Below are 22732 nucleotides of genomic sequence, written 5' to 3'. Positions count from 1 at the left end.
CTTTTCATTAAACTATACATATCCAATTCCAGCAATCGTTCTTTATATGTTTAGTTTCTAGTTTCCTACTCATCTTTGTTGCTCTTCTCTGTACTATTTCTAGAGTCTCAACATCTTTTATACATTGTGGCGACCAAAACTGGATGCAGTATTCCAAGTCTGGAATGCCTTACCAAGGCATTATAAAGTGATATTAACACTTCACGTGGTTTTGATACTATCCCTCTGTTAATGCACCCTTAGAACTGTGTTGGCTTTTCTCGCACCCTGCTTGGATACCTATTTATACAAATGCCTATTACTTTTCCTCAACTCAGTTATTTTGTTACAATTAACATGCTGATCTGGAATCTCAGCATGAATTTTTATTCTTTTTTTAACTTGCTTCCCATATTCTTCTCTTAAATCTTTATCTCTGTCTGTATCTGTGACTACATCCTATCTAGTCAATCTAAGTGTTTCTCCCATCCCTACTGTCTTCCACTGTCTAGCTTTGAAATTATCAGCCTGGATCCCTGTCTCCTTTCCCCAAGTATCTTCCTGCTCCTCCCGTTCTTCTTTCCAGATCTCTTAGAATGTTTTCCCCCTGGTTTGATTCATCAAACATTACTAATTTTATTGATGACTCTTCGTTATCTTTTCGTTGATTCCTCAATTCTGTTCTTCCCTCTATTCTTTCTGGTAGCTCCTTTCTTTCTTGGGGATCTTGGTCATTGCTCAATGCCCTTTGTATAATATTTTCCAATTTTTTTATGCCATCCATTAATTCTATAATGTATCATATTCTTTATACTTTGAAACATCCAGTCCATCTCCTCCTCTTTATGTTGCATCTTATCTTGTTTTAATAAATTCCACTTTTGGCCAATAGCCCAAGAACCATTTGTTCAAACCTGAAGTTACTCTTCAAAGATACACTAATCATAGTTCTTTATGTTCCATAAGTAGTCAGTCAGTTCCATTTACATAGTCCAGGGAGTTATCCAAGCCTCTTTAAGTCACCTTTATAGACTCAGCCATATAACTTTACATTCAGGGGTCACTTTAATTAAGTATCTTCCTTGTTCCCACATTTAAATCTCCAGTGGTCATAGGATAGATGTATATAGTCCTGTAAATATTTTCACAGTCCTTTAAATGAGTATTCCCAGGCTTGAATATTTTTCTTTCACTAGCAGGTGACGCTCTCAGGTTAATTTTCAATACTATTACTAAAAATATGGTTTTAATTATTTTAAATTGTAATTCAATTATAGAAACAGTGTTAATTTTTTAAATCCGTAATTCCAGCGTTTTAAATTGCCTTCCCAATATCACGTCTTCCCATTTTGAGAGTCTAGTTTCCTATGTTTTTGAAGATTTTTTTTTCTCTCTGTAATCCTTTCCTTCTGGTCTGGTAGTTTTCTCAAAGAGTTTGATCGCCACTTTAACAGATAGCTCTGAGTAAATCCTAGATTTCTCTTTTGGGGTTAACTTTCAGGTAAAAAAAATCCTCTTAACCAGTTCCACACTGTTCACCAAAATCTGCTCCAGGTCAAAGCTTAGATGGTCATTGGCTGTCCCAGCTTCATGGCAGCCATCTTAGACTGTCTCTTCTCGTTATGACTGAGAAGGAAAATAAGCCCTGGGTCAGGCAGGAGAGCTGTGACTCTCTGAGACCTCGCAGGGCATCCCTCTTTGCTTCACTGCCCTTCCAAGGTAGCTTTGGCTCCTTTCGGAGCCCACCAGTGGAGAGAACTCAGCATGGAAACGCAGAGATCTGCTTTCCATAATCGATCTCGCCATGATATCAACCGGAAGTCCAACATATGCCCATGATTCTTGATGGGGTTTTTTGCTGGTTTCTGGGCAGGAAGATGGCAAGTTTTCTTTCCCCGTTCTTTCATTTTTTTGCTGTGTTCAGATGAGTTCTTTGAGTATAAAACTACATGCTCTCCTGGCACATAGCAAGAAAAACAACGGAATTTCCAGTATTCAGATTTAAGCCCTATTTAGCAAATGGTAGAAAGCAAATAGTACTTGGCTGATAGCATATAGAAATGAATAATGGGATGCTAATAATGGGGTAAGAACCTGCAGTTACTATTCTTAGTTAGCTGTTGTCTAGATACATGATATTAAGGAACAGCTTAATTACAAATACACATCTTACTACCCTTCTACTTCAGTAAGCATTAATGCAGACACAGAATAATTTTAATATGAATCACTTGTTAACAAAATAAAAACAAACATTTGGTTTTCAGGATTAAAATATAATAGAAATGATAAAGTGATAAGGCCCTCAGAATCTTGTAATCAAAAGAACTTTATGTTTTAATAATAATTTTATCAAAGATTATAATTTCAACAGTAAAAGTTAATACAAATTGAAAAAAGGAATAGAAAGAGTAGAAGGTGCAAAAAAGAAGAAAGGGACAATGGAAAGGGAAATAGAAAAGAAAAATATAAAGAAAAAAGTGATTTCCCATGTTCATCACAATAAAAATAGACAATTTTAGTAACATTACTTTCTCTTAAAATACAACTAATGATATTCCATTTTCCTGTCTTTTATCTATAAACAAAACCATAAAGCATCTTATTTCAATCCTTTTCCACAAAAGTCCACTGAAGATTATCAGAGATAATAGCATATTAACTATTTTAACTTTGATGAAATAAAATCAACTTTATATTCCTTCCTTTTACTTCTCAGATTCTTGATCTTTAGTTCTTTCTAGTAATGTCCTAGAATTTGATGTCCCCCCCCCCATTTTTTTCTTTTACTCGTCACAAAATTCTTCACAAAAAGCTTCACAAAACTTTTTCTGTAAATCCAATTTAGGAAAATTATACAGGTCGCTCTCTTGGTTTGTTATTTGTATATCTCTTTCAATATATAAAACATCAGCCAGTTTCTTTGTTATGTCCAATGTAACATATTTTTCAATATCATTCTAGTAAAAAATCCATTTTAAACCCACTTACTTGTTCTTCATGCTTGTTCCTCTTCCATACCATTTTTAGACAGACTCTATAAAACAGACCATTTTAAAATTAATTTTTGCATCCATTGTTCCAAGATAACCTTCAATATGTTCAATGTTAAAATATTTTGCTTCATTCTGTAATTATAAATCAAGTTTTTAAATTGTACCCTTTAGTTCCCTCTAATGTCCTTACTATGTTTCAAATCAAGCCATTTTCCCACATGAAGATTTCTTTTTATTAATTCCAGAATCTTATTTGAAATATGATTAAGTGGTTTAGTCTGTAACATTCTAAAATCAAAATTTTAATTATCCTTTACTGTTTATTTTGAAAAATTATTGAATTTATTATTAAAATGTATTTTGCTTAAGTATTCAAGGAAATTCACCCAATGCTTTCAAATTTATAGATTTAAAAGTTCAAAAATTAGGGAGCTTTTAACCATAATTTTCCTTTTTACTACTTCTAATTTACTAATTTAAAAAACTCAATTATAATTTAAGATCCCTATTTTCTTGTACTAAGGAAGTAATGAATTTTGACTGAACTGAATAGATTTTGGGGGGAGGGGTGTAAGAATTTCTCAGTTGCTAATTCACAGACATAATACATCCTTGTTTGAAATCATAGGAAAATGAAAGTAGAAAACAATCCATACTTCAAAAAAACTTCAACAAGCCTTATTTCCAATTTCTGAATACATTCATTGGCATTCTGGATCGGGGTCTCCAACCCCCAGGCTGCAGCCCACTAAAGGCTGTGGTCTATTTGGAACTGGGCCATGCGAGAGACAGGTCAGCATTCTTGCGCATATGTACTCAACTCGCAGAAGTGGCGGGCATGCGCATGCAGCTCAGCTTGTAGTCCCCCCCCCCCGGTTGGGCCACCGAGCTGCAAAGGTTGGGAACAGCTGTTCTACATGATATAGGACACATTGTCATGTGTTTTAATTACTATTTTACAAATCTGGGATGCAAAAATAGAGATGATAATTAGATGGTAGCAAAGAGATACAAAAAATCCAAGCTCTTTGGTGCCAACTAGTGGTAACCCAGTTTCTTTATCCTAAATACCACTGAGACACTATTGGTTTCAATTTATATATCAAGCTATTATTTTGAATTTAAAAGGAACTGTGTATGTAAAAGCCTGTCTTTTATTGAATTATTTTGAATTTAAAAGGAACTGTGTGTATGTAAAAGCCTGTTACTTTTGTTGAATTTTAAATTAATAATAAGACAGGTAGTACAAGTAATATCGGGAATAAAAAATACATTTAATTTCATTTAAAATATTACTATCCTATATAATTTACAAATTTTAGAATACAAATTAAAAAATCAAGAAGGAAAGAAAAAACGACACAGCAAAAATTATGAAAAGAAATTTCTGATATCAAGGCATTATGCTTACAGAATAGAATAGAATAGAATAGAATAGAATAGAATAATAGAATAGAATAGAATAGAATAGAATAGAATAGAATAGAATAGAATAGAATAGAATAGAATAGAATTCTTTATTGGCCAAGTCTGATTGGACACACAAGGAATTTGTCTTGGTGCTTACGCTCTCAGTGTACATAAAAGAAAAGATACATTTGTCAAGAATCATAAGGTACAACACTTAATGATAGTCATAGGGAACAAATGAACAATCAAATCATATTAGAAAACAGTTAATATAAATCGTACGGATACCAGTAACAAGGTTACAGTCATACAGTCATAAGTGGGAGGAGATGGGTGATAGGAACAATGAGAAGATTAATAGTAATGCAGCCTTAGTGAATAGTTTGACAGTGTTGAGGGAATTATTTATTTAACAGAGTGATGGCTTTCGGGGAAAAAAATCTCGTGTCTAGTTCTCGTGTGCAGTGCTCTAGCATCGTTTTGAGGGTAGGAGTTGAAACAGTTTATGTCCAGGATGGGAGGGGTCTGTAACTATTTTCACAGCCGTCTTTGACTCGTGCAGTATACAGGTCCTCAATGGAAGGCAGGTTAGTAGTAATTGTTTTTTCTGCAGTTCTAATTATCCTCTGAAGTCTGTGTCTGTGTTGTTGGGTTGCAGAATCAAACCAGACAATTATAGAGGTGCAGATGACAGACTCAATAATTCCTCTGTAGAACAATGAGTTAAAAAACATAGAATCATAATTTTGGATGTATGTTTAAGGGGATTCTGCATTCTTCAATTAGTAAAAGCTTACAGATTACAAAATTCTACTACAGAGTTCTTCTCTTGAAAGAATATTGATATATTTTTACACAATTAGCATTCATGCCAGTCAGTGCAAACAAAATATTCATTAAGATATCCTATCCGTACATCATTTTTTTACATATAAACATTTTGAATTCAGAACATTTTTTTTAATTTGGTGCCTAAAGATCTATTGGATTACAGTTCCCATAATCTCCTCGAAAGCTGTGTGGTTTCCCAACATATTGTGAGGGTAACCAATTGAGAAATTGCTGCTCAGGATAATTTAGAGCAGGGCTGTCAAATTCGTGGCCCGTGGGCCAGATGTGTCACGTGCTGGCCACGCCCATGCCCGGTTTAGCAAAGGGAGAAAAAGTCCCAATATGCCATGTGACGACACTGTGACGACACAAGTTTGACACCCCTGATTTAGAGCATAGGAGTCCAACCTTTTTGGCTTCCCTGGACTCCATTGAGTGAAGAGGAATTGTCCTGAGCCACATATAAAATATATAATATTGTTAATCTTTATATAAATCACATAATAATGTTAAATGTTTGCAACCTTGTGCAGCATCATTAGCTGCCCAGAGCTGCATGCAGTCCATAGGACGTGGATTGAACATACTTAATTTAGAACATCTAATTAAGCAGGTAGTGTTTGCAGATGAGTGGCATTTTCTTGATATTAAGTATTATTTCTATTTCTTTACGTTGATGAGTGAAAGAATCTGTTCACCCTGGTTCATTCTCAGCTTTATAAACTTTTAAGTTTAAATATGTTTTATTTTTAAATGCCTGCAGATGATGTGGAGTATCTTGCTGGCTTAAATGCTTATAGCAGGTAATTATTTACCTTGCTATTTAATTGTCACTGAAGCTCAGCTGTAGAACATGAGGTTTGCATGCGGAAGGTCCCAGATATTCCAGCATCTCCTCGCAACACTAAGAAACCCCTCTCTGCAATCCCAGAGAGCGATTGCAGGCAGTGCTTGGCCAAAAGAATCAGCAGTCTGACTTGCCTTCCTACACTCTGAACCTTCCCCAGTGGCAGCATCATTACGGTTATTCCGTCCCTTCACGGAGACGCCTTTCATTTCATTAGCTTCTGCTGCTTCACTTGTCTTTTTAGACATTTATTATTCACTCCTGTGAAGCCCAATATAGTTTACAGATACTGGAAGTGATGGTATTTTTAAGTTTCCTCCTCATGGCTTAGTCTTTAATTATTACAATGCTGCCTAGAATTTTAAAAATGCACAAGTTCCTAGGCTTTCACATTCCTTTGCAATGATGCAACCCCCTGAAGTATTTGCATTAATTTCTTCACTACAGTACTTGATTCATACTAGAACTAATATTGCAGAACTCCAAGATGTATCATTGATAGAACACCCTACTATTAAATTCCACAGTGATTTCCAAAGCCCTGTTGCTTTTAGTTTGAACCGAAACCTTCCCCCCCCATGGCCTCTGCTTTTAACCTTAATTTTAACTTTGAAATCAAATATTGTATGGAGAGTTATCAGCTATATTTTATCAATACATTGAAACAAATGACAAGTGTGTATTCCAAAAAAATATTTAAGTCTTTTGAATATTACATGGCAGAGACGTTTCCAATATTTATTTCATTTGTGTGTTAGATTCATGTTGTAACTAAGCAGCTTTTTTGGGGGGTGGGGGTGGAGAATAGCTGTTTCCATGTCCTGAAACACTGAAGGGATCTGTTTCATGAAGTTTTGTATTATAGTTATTATTAATGAACATCAAAAGCTGCTTTGGCATCTGTAGTATCAGCCTTAATGAGCGTCTTAATCAGCTATTAGAAAGACACTAAATTGTTATAAAACAACATATTGTTGTTAAATCTGTGTTAGAATTTAAACTAATAAAGGATTACTGTTTTCTATAATAACTATCTGAATATAAACTTTAATTTACTGTGAAACATGAGTTCTAAAATTGCCTTCCATATTAATACAATATGTTATAAATAATATTAATATTTATGCTTGATTATCAGGAGGATAACACATTCTTAAGCAAATATTAATGTAACTGAAATATATCACAGTATATATTTTCTCACAATATATCCTCGTCTACTGAAAGTAATACTAGCTTTTTCAAAACCCTTCATTCACTTGTCAATTATTTTGCAGTTCAATTTTTTTTTTAAAAAAAAGCCACGTCTATTCCAACTAATAAATAGTTTTTTCATATTTGATGAAAGGCTGACCTAATTATTTGAGGGTTTTATTTTGTTTTTCAGATAAAAGCAAAAAATTATGACAAAGTAGAAAAGGTAAGCTTCTATGTATACATTAATTTTAAAAAATCAAACTAATAACAATTAGAATATTTATTTTCTCTAGTGTGAGAATGAGTTATGAGCCTACCTTGAGCTAAGATGGTAGCTTTTTTGAGGGGTCATGAATGAAATGTTCCATATGGCTGTTTGTTATACAAAATGTATAAAAGTGGGAAACACAGGAAGGTCTTTAAGGTATTCATATTAGATTGTGATATGGTATAGACATAATGAGACCCTCAGGAATGAGTGGGTTGTCATTAAACTTGTTGGTTCTTGTATGTATGAGAATCAGTACTTCCACATGTTATATATGATTTCCATAAATAATGCATACAAAACATGCTTGTTTGACCAAAGATTATGGAAATCACTCCAGCTGCATACATGTTCCTGTTCTCACAAATGTCCTTCTCTATCTTATTTATTTATTTTATTTATTTATTTTATTTTATTTTTATACCACTCTTCTCCAACAGGACTCAGGACGGTGAACAGCTGAGATAAAACATAACATAAAAAATTTAAAAAACAGTTTAAAAGACATTAAATAATTTTGGCCCTCAATTTAAAACAACCCAGTTAAAACTAATTTCAAATTAAAACCGAAAGGATGGGACCATGCCAGCCCGGCCAGATGAAATAGATGTGTTTTCAGGGCCCAAGAAAAAGTCTGGAGGTCTGGTATCGTGCATATCTCTGGGGGTAGGTCGTTCCAGAGGCCAGGTGCTGCCACAGAGAAGGCTCTCCCCCTGGGGGTTGCCAGCCGACATTGTCTGGCCGACGGCACCCTGAGGAGGCCCTCTCTGTCCGAGCGAACTGGCCGGTGGGAGGCTATTGGCGGCAAAAGGCGGTCTCATAGATACCCCGGCCCTAAGCCATGGAGCGCTTTAAAGGTGGTCACCAACACCTTGAAGCGCACCTGGAAGACCACCGGAAGCCAGTGCAGCTCGCGCAGGAGAGGTGTCACATGGGAGCACCCCGTCGCTCCCATAATCCCCCGCGTGGCCGCATTCTGGACCAACTGGAGCCTCCGGGTGCACCCCAAGGGGAGCCCCATGTAGAGAGCATTGCAGTAGTCCAGGCGGGAAGTGACGAGTGCCTGAGTGACCGTGCATAGGGAGTCCCGATCCAGAAAGGGACACAACTGGCGTATCAGGCGGACCTGATAAAAAGCCCCTCTCGCCACGGCCGTCACATGCTCTTCTAAAGACAGCCATGCATCCAGGAGGACGCCCAAGTTGTGAGCCTTCTCTGTGGGGGCCAGTCATTCGCCCCCAATAACCAGCAATGGCACCAGCTGGCTATATCGGGACGCCGGAAGCCACAGCCACTCGGTCTTGGAAGGGTTGAGCCGGAGCCTGTTTCTCCCCATCCAGGTCCGCACGGCCTCCAAGCACCAGGACATCACTTCAAGGGCATCGTTGGGGTGGCCTGGGGTGGAGATTCACAGCTGAGTGTCATCAGCGTACTGATGGAACTCCACTCCAAAGCCACGGATGATCTCACCCAGCGGCTTTACATAAATGTTGAACAGAAGGGGCGACAGGACTGACCCTTGCGGCACCCCACAAACAAGGCGCCTCGGGGTTGGCCGCTGCCCCCCTGCCAACACAGATTGTGACCGGTCAGAGAGGTAGGAAGAGAACCACTGCAAAACGGTGCCCTCCACCTCTCCAACTGGTGCAACATGATACCATGGTCGATGGTATCAAAAGCCGCTGAGAGATTTAACAGGACCAGCATGGAGGAACAAACCCCTATCCCGAGCCCTCCAGAGATCATCCACCAACGGAGGGACACGGGTCCAATAAACGTGGTCACATTCAGCCATCCCAGAATCCTGTCCACGTCCTCGGGAGCCACAGGATCAAACTCCTCCCAGATAACACTCTCAAGACCTGCCTCAACCATCCCGTCCGGACTTACCCAGTCAGAGGCCAGGCCTTCCCGAATCTGAGCGATCTTGTCATACAGATACTGCACAAAATCCTCAGATCGACCCCGCAAGGGATCATCCCACGCTCCCAGATGGAGGAGGGAGCGGGTCACCCTAAACAGGGCGGATGGGTGATTATCTGATGATGCAATAAGGGCGGCAAAATAGCTAGATTTTGCCGCTTTTATTGCCATTAGGTAGGTCTTAATATGAGACCTCACCAGTGTTCGGTTGGATTCGGAACGGCTGGTCCTCCAACCGCTCTCCAGGCGTCTTTTCCGGCACTTCATCTCCCTCAGCTCCTTGGAGAACCACAAAGGCACAACGTGGTCCAAAGCCCCGGCGGCCGCACTGTCCCAGGCGGCCACCAGGTCTTCAGCCGAGTCATGAGCCAGAGTCTCAGGAAATGGCCCAAGCTCCATCTGGAACCTATCAGGATCCATCAGGCGCCTGGGGCGGAACCACCTAGTCGGTCTCGCCTCCCTGCGGCGGGGTCTAGCGGTTAAAAAGTCAAGTCGAAGGAGCGAGTGGTCAGACCATGACAAGGGTTCGATGGCTATATCCCCTGTATCAAGGCCACTCGACCACTGACCAGAGATAAAAACAAAGTCCAGAGTGTGCCCGCTCATGTGAGTAGGGCCATGAATTAACTGAGTCAGGTCCATGGCTGTCATGGAAGCCATGAACTCCCGAGCCACCTCAGACGTTTCACCGATGAATGGCAGGTTGAAATCCCCCATGACCAAAAGTCTGGGGGTATCAACCGCCACCTCGGCTATGACGTTGAGCAGCTCAGGCAGGGCCATTGCCACGTGGCAGGGAGCCTGGTACATGATCAAGTCCATCTGCACTCCACGGCCCCACTTCACAAGAAGGGACTCACATCCGGCTATCTGTGGAACAGTGGTCTCCCTCGGATCAAGACCTTCCTTTATAATAACCGCCACCACCACCCCCGCCCCTGCCCTGAGCTCTCGGCTGGTGGAATGCACGGAAGCCTGGTGGGCACATATCTACGAGGGGAACTCCCCCCCCCTGGCCCAACTAGGTCTCCGTAATACCTGCCAGGTCCGCTCCCCCCTCCTGAATAAGATCGCAAATGAGGGGGGCTTTATTTACCACGGACCTGGAATTGCACAGCAATAGCTGAAGGCTCGGGCCCTGAGAGTCTGAACAGCCTGGGGAACGAGAAGGGCTATGGGGACCAGGGCGTGCCACTGCTCAGAGATAGCGAGTGCGCGCCCCACCACATGATATGGCCCCCTGCTCCCGCCATATCTGCCCCTCCCACTTAGCGTATTGATGGAAAAGCCCTCAGCAGAATGAACTCTAATGCCCCCCTTATCCCCGGAATCCGCACCCTCCGTGGCCCGACTGGCAACTGGGCCGGACCCCTCCCCCCATGGGTTAACCCCCAAACCCACACAACCCTCCCGCCCCCTATAACCCCTTAAAAATCTATCTAAAAATTTCCCCAGAAAACCCGTCAATCCCCTTTTTGCAACATGCCAAAGTTGTTATCTTTGAAGCTCACATTCTAGTATGAACCATAACTATACTTTTTCCCTTATGACACTTCTGGAACAACTTACTAAATAATCAAAATAGTTATGGAAAAAAATTTCACCATATGTTATCAACATGAAGAACCCAATGGATGGGAAGAAGAAATGATGGTTGACACATAAAAGCAGTAGACAATAGAGCTTAGAGTGGCCTCTACAGTTGCTTATATCAATTTGTGTACAATAGTAACTGTTAGAGAGACAGTGTGATGAACTGATTAAGGCCTCAGACCAGGAGGTCTTAAGTTCTGGTCCCATCTTAGCTGGGTGACTTTGGATCAATTACTGTCTGTCAGCCTTGGTGGCAATAACAAAACATTTCCGAAATCTGGCCAAGAAAATTACAGAGACTTGTCCAAGTAGTTGCCTGGATCAACACTGGCTCAAAGGCTTTAAAAAAAAGTAACATACAGCCATTCTGATAACTGTCATGTGAGAGTACAATAGAAGAAGCTCTCCCCTCAAACATCAAAATAACCATGTTTTCTTCAGGTGCTTGGGGCTGCTTCAAAAATGCATGTTTACCCACTTGGCCTCATGTATTTCCTATGCATGTTGGAAGCAGCTGCCCAAGTTGGAAAAATGGCTGTCTTAACAATTCATAAAAAGATGTTTTGTATATGTTTTTTAGTTAACATGCATGCAAAACAAGATTTGGACATATTTGAGCATTTTAACATCAGACAATCCCAAGAAAATAGGCTACACTGGAAAGTTTAAAAAAGAAATCACAAAGGAGGGCAGGAGCAAATAGTTTTTTTGTTGTTCACAGGAAAACTACAATGTGCTTAGTCTATTATGTTCATTGCTAATAATAAATATAAACATTAACATAAATACAACATGCTTTAAAAAATTAAAACTGTTACCTATATAAAGTTAAAATACCATGGGATGTGCATCAAGCTTTACTTGGCAGAGAAATAAAATCAGATAGGTTCTAGCTATATTGGGTTTATCATGCATTTGATGCCTTTCCGCAAATACCACACATTTCTGTTTTTCCTCACTTTTTTCAGTTTAATTGGACAAGTGAAAGTATACATTTAAATATAAGAAGGTATAGCATTGAGAGGCCCTACGTCTCTACTTCATCTAAAATCTTACAGTTTAGAGAGGAATATGAATTAGGCTTGCAAAGATAGAAGAATTTTGAATTGGGCCTAGAAGCTGACTGGGAAAAGTGAACCTGATGAAATATTTGTTTTGACCCTGCTGAACAAGACAAAAATCTTTATTCTGGTTAATGATCTTTCCATAAAACACATTGCACACACATATATAATACTGATTAGCAAATTAGCAAAACAGATCAGACATATGCTACTCACCTTACTTAAATAGATAGGCTCATTTGAAAAAGTTAAAATGAAATGTTTTAAATATAATTGACCAATTTAACCAGGATATTTAATTAGGTTAACAGTTTATGAGTTTTGGCATAAAACAGACAATGTTGTGAAACATGGTGGTTTCAATGCTTCTTTCAGTACAAAGTTTGGAATATGAATGGGATGCCTTTGTATCTCTCCTCAAAAACTACTTAAGAGCCTTAAAAAGAGCCTTGGTAGTACAGGGGTTTAAGGCACCCTGTTATTAAGCTTATTAAGACCAGCTGCCTGCAATTACTGCAGGGTTCGAATCTCGCCAAGGCTCAAGGTTGACTCAGCCTTCCATCCTTTCTAAGGTAGGTGAAATGAGGACCCAGTTTGTGGGGGCAATAAGCTGACTTTGTATAAATATACAAAAGGATGAAGGCTATTGCTGAGCACATTGTAAGCCGCCCTGAGTCTTCGGAGAAGGGCGGCATATAAATCAAATTTAAAAAACAAAAACAAAAAACTATGCCACGGTTGATTTGGGGACAGTACTTTGGTTTAGATACCTTGTTGATGAGGCATACATGGATTACTTAGAAAAATGTCTTCAATAAATATGCAGCTGTGCTCTAAATTAGTATCGAGTTCCTGCCCTTCCTTCAAAGATATCCTTATATTCCACTACAGTCATCTGAGTAACAAAGTCCATATGTTCTGTGAAGTCCCTCTGATGCTTTAAGGTGTATAAAGTGACAGTCAAATTTCCATTTAGAAAATCAGAACATGTAAAGCTCCAGTACTGGATACTGTCAATCTTTTTTTTCACATTGCTGTAGTTTACAGCTCTATTATTTTAACACTGGTTAAAAATGATCGAGACTGAGTGTAATTCATGAAGCTTTGCCCAAGTTTTTTTGAAAAAACGTAGAGGATTATCATTGTATTTTGTTCAAAATTGAGGAAGTTTGTTCAAATTTGCGAAACAAGAATCTACTCTGACCTGCTGATGGACTACTATTTCTTTTTTCTCTCAATATAAATAGCTGTTTCAGCGATGCCTTATGAAAGTCTTACACATTGACTTGTGGAAGTGCTACCTTTCATATGTGCGAGAAACAAAAGGGAAGCTACCCAGTTATAAGTAAGTTGATATGATTTATTGGCTACTTCTTCTAGGCCTGAGAAGAAGAAATAAGAAGAATTTCTAGGAAGAAATAGATAACTCTGCCAAGGTCAATTCTTGACATGAACATACCATGGCACAAATAGATGACTCAGCACTGTAGGAGGATTGCTTAGACTTAGAGTATATTGCTATAACACTGCTGACCCAGGACTGGTACTTCCCTCTTCCCCCTCTTTCTCACCTCCTGCTTTTACTTTTTAGTTTATGTAGAAGCAACAATAACCTTGGAACTACCCTATTGCTCAGTGGTGTCTCTGGTATAATGATACCACAAAGTTAATTTTCTTGATTCAGTGGTTTAAATGTGGCAAATAGTTGTGCATCATTATAGTTAGTCCGTGAGCATCTAGCTCACTCCAAACTACTCTGAATTATTTTCAAGCTTCCTGCTCTTTGGAGAATCAAATGTCTAGACAGCCATCAGTTTAAAACAGTTTGGAATTAACCTGAAAGTTGTTTGAAGTATAATCATTCTCATTGTTACTTTTAAAATCTTACTCACCTTACTTTGCAGAACAGGTAGTCTGTTGGTGACTGCCTTGTTTAATACTGTTCACAGTTAAATTGATGATGAAAAAAATAGCTTTGTAATCAGTTCTTGCTTTTATGATCTTCCTAGATATGTAAAGCAAAGGAAAGCTTTGAAAAGCTGAGAAAATTCATTTAATAACTGAGTTGTCTGTCTCAATTGTAGTCACTGAACAAGAACTACCACTATTCTCCCCAAAATGTAGATCCTCTTGACACATGTCAGACTGTGCCCTATGAAAAGTTTGGAATAGTATTTTTATGTATGATAACCTGCTTGTTTAAAGTAATAGAACATAATAAATATTTTTTTCCATGCAAGTTTAATTGTGTTTTTTCTGTGTATTCTTTACAGAGAAAAAATGGCTCAAGCGTATGATTTTGCTCTAGATAAAATTGGCATGGAAATAATGTCATATCAGGTAGGTTTCTATATATTTTTTGGAAATATTTTTTGTTAAATACTGAACAGTTATGACAAACTAAACTTTGACTGCTTTTTATATAGATCTGGGTGGATTACATCAATTTTTTGAAAGGCGTGTAAGTACAATAATTTTTTCTTTTGTGTTAATTAATGCAATGTTGATATTCATACAGGTTGCAAAGTGTAATTGCTGACATATTACTGTCTCGCCTCACTATTTAGTGAAGCAGTAGGGTCCTACGCAGAAAACCAGAGGATAACAGCTGTCCGCAGGGTTTATCAGCGAGGCTGTGTGAACCCTATGATCAACATTGAACAGCTGTGGCGAGATTATAACAAGTATGAAGAGGTAAATGAAAAGATGCTAGCATTCCAACTTGAGTGACTCTAACACAACTATTTTCTTCCTCTGCAGTGGGAGCTTTTTCTGATAAGGCAAAGTGAATAGACTCTTCTCATACTGTTCAAAATTAAAACCAGTCTTCTGCATTTAAGACCAGCCATTTATATTCCTTTCCTCCTTTATTGCTTTGTTTATCATTTCAAATCATAAACAGGCTATAGAATTTGAAAGCTAATACATTATTCGGTAAAGCTGAGTTAACTTCAGAAAGAAAGAAAATAATAATTTGTAAGAAAGTAAGTCCTATCCTACTGAAATTTCTGGGATCCTCGTTTGACTATGGATTTTTGTACCTGATCTCAATGATGCAGAATTTACATATGGGAACATTGGTTTGTAGATACAGTTTTGATCCTTTTGGCCACAAGGTATATATTCTGTGATAATCCTAGCTCAAGAATAGCTAATGCATCTTTTGGGGAACAATCTTTTTCATAACATAAACAGATAGATTTTAATTTCTTATAACATTCAATTTAATTGACTTCTAAGGCTTCTTCAAAGTTGATTGAACTTAAGCATTTATTATCTGTCTGCCTTAATCACAATGAATTCAGAATTACTTCTGAAATTCGTTTTCTGAGACCTTATAAGAATTAACTTATAAGAATTCTCAAGCCTTCTCAAGCCTTTATTTTTATTACCTTTATTAAAGTTGAAAGAAGTTGATGGAGTTAATATGAATTGTTTATGTAGCAGTTATAACAATATGAATACCTTACCTTGACAATCAGTGGCTGATTATTCAAAAAACTGAAAACTGTGAAGCTAATTTTTTTCATCTGAAAAAAAGAAAGAAACCTCCCTCCCTCCCTTCCTTTTACAAGAAATCTGGCCTAGTCAAAGTTTTTGAAAGTTTTCTTTAATTATGTACATTTCTGGTCATACTTCTTGGAAGATTGAGAGTTCAGTCCTAGGTTGGTGGCAGATATTTCTCCCCCAGGGTGCAAAGAAAAAAATATCTGAGGTGAACTCTGTGTGGCGTCAGGATGGGCATCCAGCCAGTAAATGCTCAGCTCCATCCATTCGCCCTGATGCTACCCTGAATTAAGGGATTTGAGCTGGGTGTCAAACTCAATTTCATTGAGGGCCACATCAGGGTTGTGTTGGACCTCAGGGGACTAGGGTGGGTGTGGCCCGGGTGTAGGTGGCCAGCTCAAGCATCACTCATGTCTGGGGGGCCTATGGTGGTCCGAGCGCTCTGCCAGTGAAAATAGGCTTCTGAGTTCTGTTTTTGGCTGCGATGGTCTCCTGCAACCCTCTGCCAGCGATATCAGCTCTGTTTTTGCTGGCAGAGGCACCGCAGGCTGGTCCTTTGCTGTTTCCAGGGCGGCCCCGTGGACCAGATATAAGCTCCCCATAGGCCGGATCCAGCCCCTGGGCCTTGAGTTTGACACCCCTGGATTAGAAGATCGTAAAAAGGGAACTCTGTGTGTGGCATATATAACTTGTTTAATAAAATACATAGGAGGTCTCAGTGAACCTCTGCAAATATAGGTTTTCAGAGTTTAACGGCTTGCTCTCTTTTTCCAGGGAATCAATATCCACTTAGCCAAAAAAATGATTGAAGATCGTAGTAGAGATTATATGAATGCTAGACGTGTTGCTAAGGTACGGATGATGGTGGATTTTTGTTTTCCTTCTTATGAATACATTGTGGTGAAAAACTGAACTGCAATACATGTCCAATAGAACAACTTTCAAATATTAAAAACAAAACAGATTATTGAATTATTTGTTTTGTTTTAACTATTGTAATATCTACCTATCTTTCAGGAGTATGAAACTGTGATGAAAGGTCTGGACCGTAATGCTCCCTCTGTCCCACCACAAAATACTCCACAAGAAGCACAGCAGGTAGACATGTGGAAAAAATACATTCAGTGGGAAAAGAGTAACCCTCTGCGTACCGAAGACCAAACCCTCATCACAAAGAGAGGTAACTTCGGTCTTGTTGTTGTTGTTTTGCTTTTCAGATACTTTGATAGAGTCTAGATTCTAAATCTAGAGCACTGTATTGTGTGCTAAGTCTTGTCTTACTTCCCAGATCACTTCCATGATGGGACTGCAAGGCATGTGCAAACAGAATCTGATAATTTTGAAATAGAAGAATAAATCTACCTTTGCTTAGATTACAGGATACAAAAATGATTCCTTTGTGTGCTAAATATATGATGTTGCTTGAGTCACCAACAATTTTAAATGTTAAAAAAACCTACAGAAAATACAAAACAACGAGAATGCCCTCAAATTTACAGACTTATTGGGGAACAATAAGATGTGATTTCTCAGTCAAACAATGTAAAATTGGTTACTGAGGAGCTTGAAGAAACATTGTGATTTAAATAAGTAATGATTTGTTTTGCAAAATGCCAAATAAATATTGTCTCTTGTGTCTTCTGCTAGTGATGTTTGCATATGAACAATGCCTCTTAGTATTGGGTCATCATCCTGATATCTGGTACGAAGCTGCACAATATCTTGAACAATCCAGCAAGCTGCTAGCTGAGAAAGGAGTAAGAAAAAATGTTGAAATATCTGCATGTACACTACTGACATAATTAACACATTGTTTTGTGTTATCTATGTGTTTTATTACACATTGTTATTTATTAACACTGTTAATTATAACAGTATACAAACACCAATTTGACTTAATATGTTAATGCAGGTTTAAATAATTGAAAAATGGTATGGAAACAAAAGTAATCAATATTGTGAATTTATTACAATGATTACAATGGCAATTGAAAGTCCCATCACTAAATGATGCAGTCCTAAAAGGTGATGTCACATGATAACATCACTTAGTGCGACTGCAATCTTGGTAGTTCCAGTTGCTATTGTAATCCCAGGCCCATTCAAGTTGTTAAGCGAGAAGACGCAGGAATTCCAGGAAAGAGGGCCAGTGGGTACTCTAGTGCTGCAGGGGAGGTCCATTGGGGGGCAGAGGGTTCTACAGGTAAATGCTTCAATGCTTTGGAAGGGGGCTGGGGTGGGCTGCAATCAGATGTTGTGGATCATGGGCAGGTGCATGAATGCCATGGATAATAATTCCAGAGCATAGGTGAACAAAAACGCAGTGGATGTGGGAGTAATTTTCAACTATCTTCTGGCTTTGCTATTATTAACTTTGCTTGAAATTATTATCATGTGACTGTGTCTGTCACATGATCGTAATAATGAGCTGACCACTGCACATCTGAATTTTAATCACATGATTGCAGGAGTGTTGCAATGGCCGGAATTTGAAGAACCAGTTGTAAGTGCCCTTTGTTCAGCACCATCATAATTTTGAACAGTTGCTAAACAAGTGGTTGTAACCGAAGGACTACTTGTATGACAAAAATGTTTGCAGCCAGTATATATAAAATGGACTCCAATATCCAATTAGAAACCAAACAAGTTTGTTTGTTTGTTTGTTTGTTTTAATTTTTAATTTGATTTATATGCCGCCCTTCTCCGGAGACTCAGGGCGGCTTACAATGCGTTAAGCAATAGCCTTCATACTTTTGTATATTTATACAAAGTCATCTTATTGCCCCCACAAACTGGGTCCTCAATTTACCTACCTTAGAAAGGATGGAAGGCTGAGTCAACCTTGAGCCTGGTGAGATTCGAACTTACAGTAATTGCAGACAGCTGGTGTTAATCACAATGCTATTAGTCTGCTGAGCCACCAGGCCCGTTTTTGATATGCAATCCAATTAAGTTTACAATGGTAGTATAATTTTTTCAGTGAGCATGGTTTAAATGGTTGAAAATTGTTTTCTGACTATCCTTTTTACTTATTTTGCCTGACAAATTCTTTTCATTATTTCATCTTATTGTAGGATATGAACAATGCTAAACTTTTCAGTGATGAAGCAGCAAATATTTATGAAAGAGCAATCAGCACTTTATTAAAAAAGAATATGCTTCTTTATTTTGCGTATGCAGATTATGAAGAGGTGAATCAAAACATTTCTTTATTCTCTCAAACATTAATGAAATCCTCCTCTATCTTTAGAGATCGTAATCTCCATAAAAATACAGTCAAACTATTATGCTGGTCATTTTGGACTTAAACTAATCAAATATTTTTTAATTTGTGCAGAGTCGTATGAAATATGAGAAAGTACACAGCATATATAACAGACTCTTGGCTATTGAAGACATCGATCCCACTTTGGTATGTTTGATCTCTAGTACTTCAACTTTCAAATAATTGCAGTTTGACCAACTTCGATTCTTTGTCTTAGCTCTCTTAGTGACATTTTTTAAAACCGTTTTTGGTGCTTATTTTGTATCCCCCAATTTATATAAATCATATGTTATTTCAGCTTTTTTGTCATTGTGATTATATTCCTGTGCTTACAATTATGGAAATATGAAAAATATTACACATTGTTTCAACATATGTTTGAATATGGAGAATAGCAAGTGGAATCACTGTTAACAATAATTTCATACGCATTAACAGCATTAGGGTCATCAAGAATGCTAGAATATCCTAGCAAAAAACAAAATAAGTGTCTAGATCTCTTTTATCTTTTATTGATTTTATTATACTCTGTTTGATGTGAACGCCCAGAGTTGTTGAGAGTCGAGTAACATCCAACTTTAATTTGTTATTGTTGTTATTATTGCAGTGATACATATATAGGTAGCCTTGGTAGTACAGGGGTTTAAGGCACCCTGTTATTAAGCTTATTAAGACCAGCTGCCTGCAATTACTGCAGGGTTCGAATCTCGCCAAGGCTCAAGGTTGACTCAGCCTTCCATCCTTTCTAAGGTAGGTGAAATGAGGACCCAGTTTGTGGGGGCAATAAGCTGACTTTGTATAAATATACAAAAGGATGAAGGCTATTGCTGAGCACATTGTAAGCCGCCCTGAGTCTTTGGAGAAGGACGGCATATAAATCAAATTAAAAAAAAAAAAAAGCAAGGTGAAGAACCATATTCAAAAATAAGTTCTAGTGTTACAAACTTTTTCAGCTGTTTAAGGATTTGTTTATTTATTTAAACAATTTTTTTCTGGCTGCTCAGCTCATTAAATATGAAGCTGAGCAGCCAAAATAGGATTAAAAAGTAAAGCAAGATAGTCCAAGATAGTCCAACCCCTGATCAAGCAGGAAATCCTGTACCATTTCAGACAAATGGTTGTCCAACCTCTCCTTAAAAACCTCCAGTGTTGGAGCAACCACAATTTTTGGAGTTGTGAGACAACTAATTTTGTCTGGGAGAATGCAACCTTGCCTATAACTAAAGATGGATCTATAGATGTAGGGGCAATGGTGGAGGCATTAAAACCTACAGCCACTCAGTCATGCTTAAATTGAGCTGAAGTTCGTTATTTTTCCATCCAGATCCCCAGTCTACAGATACTTTGAAGGAATCTTGTTTGCATAATTTGATTGACCAAGGATAGAATGGTAAAGCTGTATATCACCAGCATACTGATGATACTTACACCCTTACTAATGGATGGCTTCATTCACTGGTTTCATGTTAAATAGAAGCAGAGAGAGGGTAGAGCTCTAAAGGAACCTGAAAATCAGAAATATAGGGCTACATTTCTCTCCATCAAAACCAACTGACTTGGAGGAACAGAACCACACAGCACTGTGCCCCCCACACCCAATCCCCTAAACCAATTCAGAAGGATATCATGATTGATGGTATTGAGGGCTAATGAAAGATCAGGTATGGTCAGGGTGGAGGCACCACCCCATCTTAATTCTGTTGTAGGTCAAGTACAAATGCAATTAATGCTGTATCAGTACTATAGCCCAGTCTGAAACGCGACAGAAAAGGGTCCAGATAATCTATTTCCTCCAGGTTCCTCTGGACCTGCAAGCCTACCACCTTCTCAAGGTTGGAGACAGGGTGAAAATCTTCCAGAGCTGTTGGATCCAAGGATAGTTTCTTGAGGATGGGGTGGACCACCACCACTTTAAGGGCGGCAGAACATCTCCTCCCTCAAGGATGACTTCACCTCTGCCTGGATCCAACCACAGGTTGTCTCCCAAGAGGCCTTAACCAGCCAGGAGGGACACGGATGTAAGTTACAGGAGGCCATAGATTCCTTGTCCACATCCTTGAGACCAATCGACTTAAACTTTTCTCATATAACCTACATGACTGTGCCTCAAGCAATTTCAAAGCATCTGCACAACTGGAATCCAATTCAGAAAGGATTTTAGTGACTTTATCTGCCTCAGGTATCTTTGTAGTTGTCCTGCAGATATTCCTCAGGCCCATCCCTACCTAGGAGAGACTGGGTCACCTTGACCTCTAGATGGCTACCTTCACCTAAACACACAATAAGGGAAGAAAAATAATCACATTCCTGATTGGATTCATTCTTAGTTTTGTTCCAGAGATATTCTAGATATTTCTGGTACTGTTTTATTTCCAGAGCTTTCTGACCAGGAACATTTTCTGGGATCCACAAGCAGAAAAAGTTTATATAGATACAGCCCAATCTAGAGGTGTTGTTGACCCCTTCATTCAAGGTAGCAACTATGGCTTTATAATGACCATGAAGTTCCAAGCTGCTTCTGACCCCATACCCAGGGGAGGCAGGTGGAAGTCCTTCAATATACATCTGAGAAACACTATTGCCAATCCATTTATGACACTGAGCAGCTCAGAAAATGAAACTGGTCCAGTAGCAGCAATCCCTCTGGATCACCAGAGTCCAAATTGATCAATAAGGTCTCTGAGAGCTGTCAGGATCTTTCAAGTGACAATAGCAACTCTGCTGCCCTGTCTTAAAATCATGGCTGGTGCTACATTTGAAACCCAGATGGGCACATTTTTGAGAGGGGAATTCCCCTTCCAACCAGGCTTTAGTAATAGTTACCAGATTTCAGTAAATCATGCCAGTTATCATTGTTATTAAACCTGATCAGAATTATGAGATTATAAATTATCTATTATGAAAAGACAGATGGTTGATTTGTTCCACCTCATTTTCCACATCTAAGCAAACCTAAACAATTCATTGGCAAAATTCACAGCCCGAAAAGTTGCTGGCAATTTGGATAGCAGCTGGAAAAGCAGAAAAGCAAAGTAGCTTATAACTCCAACTCTATGCAATATGGTAGTGGGGATTTTTGATCAATGAATTGTATATCAGTTATTTGCTATGTGGGGCTCAGTTTGACCCCCCAAGGAATTTGAGAAGCTATATGAGTTTAGGCAATTACGTTTTTTAGATGGTTGTTACGTTTTGGATGTTTAAGAACTAAAACATGTTAAATATATATGCTACCTTGAATTTCAAAATATAAAGAAGTTTAAATGTGCAACAAAGCCACATTCGTAATAAAGCGTAGATCTCTTTATACTGCACTGCAGCTAAAAGATTGTCCATTCCTCAGGTTTATATTCAGTACATGAAATTTGCAAGGCGAGCAGAAGGTATAAAATCAGGCCGAATGATATTTAAGAAAGCACGAGAAGATGCCCGCACCCGCCACCATGTTTATGTTACAGCTGCTCTGATGGAATATTATTGCAGCAAGGTAATTCTTCATAGTGAGTGAAATTATTATATCAGTTTTTTAGATGGTTCATTTTTTACTTGACTAATAACGTTTTTAAATTCACAGGACAAGTCAGTGGCTTTTAAGATTTTTGAGCTAGGCTTGAAGAAATATGGAGACATTCCAGAATATGTTTTGGCATATATTGATTATCTTTCTCATTTGAATGGTAAGTCCCAGGAACTCAGAGAAATCATTAAATTGGAGATTATATTTCACTGTGTCTTTTTTCCATTAGAATATTAATATTCATTTATTTTATTTCTTATAATCTCCCTAAGTGCAGTGAAAATGTTAGAAAGCTTTTTTGTATAAACAAAATAAATGTTATCCCCAAAACTGAG

The 22732-nt window shown here is 38.4% G+C and overlaps 1 protein-coding gene across 1 annotated transcript in view; it reads left to right on the top strand.

The window, feature by feature from the left end:
• CSTF3 (cleavage stimulation factor subunit 3) overlaps positions 1–22732 on the top strand; it is a 72784-nt gene that overhangs the window by 45382 nt on the left and 4670 nt on the right. The window contains exons 4-15 of the mRNA XM_034417153.2: positions 7451–7483; positions 13356–13453; positions 14382–14448; positions 14535–14569; positions 14676–14802; positions 16390–16467; positions 16633–16795; positions 17263–17372; positions 18690–18806; positions 18953–19027; positions 22224–22367; positions 22455–22557. Coding sequence (XP_034273044.1) covers positions 7451–7483; positions 13356–13453; positions 14382–14448; positions 14535–14569; positions 14676–14802; positions 16390–16467; positions 16633–16795; positions 17263–17372; positions 18690–18806; positions 18953–19027; positions 22224–22367; positions 22455–22557 — 1150 coding nt within the window. The remainder of the gene's footprint in view (positions 1–7450; positions 7484–13355; positions 13454–14381; positions 14449–14534; positions 14570–14675; positions 14803–16389; positions 16468–16632; positions 16796–17262; positions 17373–18689; positions 18807–18952; positions 19028–22223; positions 22368–22454; positions 22558–22732) is intronic.

This window comes from Pantherophis guttatus, chromosome 1 (genome assembly GCF_059756535.1).
Source record: "Pantherophis guttatus breed Tessera chromosome 1, ASM5975653v1, whole genome shotgun sequence".
Taxonomy (NCBI): Eukaryota; Metazoa; Chordata; class Lepidosauria; order Squamata; family Colubridae; genus Pantherophis; species Pantherophis guttatus.
Note: the sequence above shows the minus strand (reverse complement) of the source record. Positions and strands in the feature narration are given on the sequence as shown.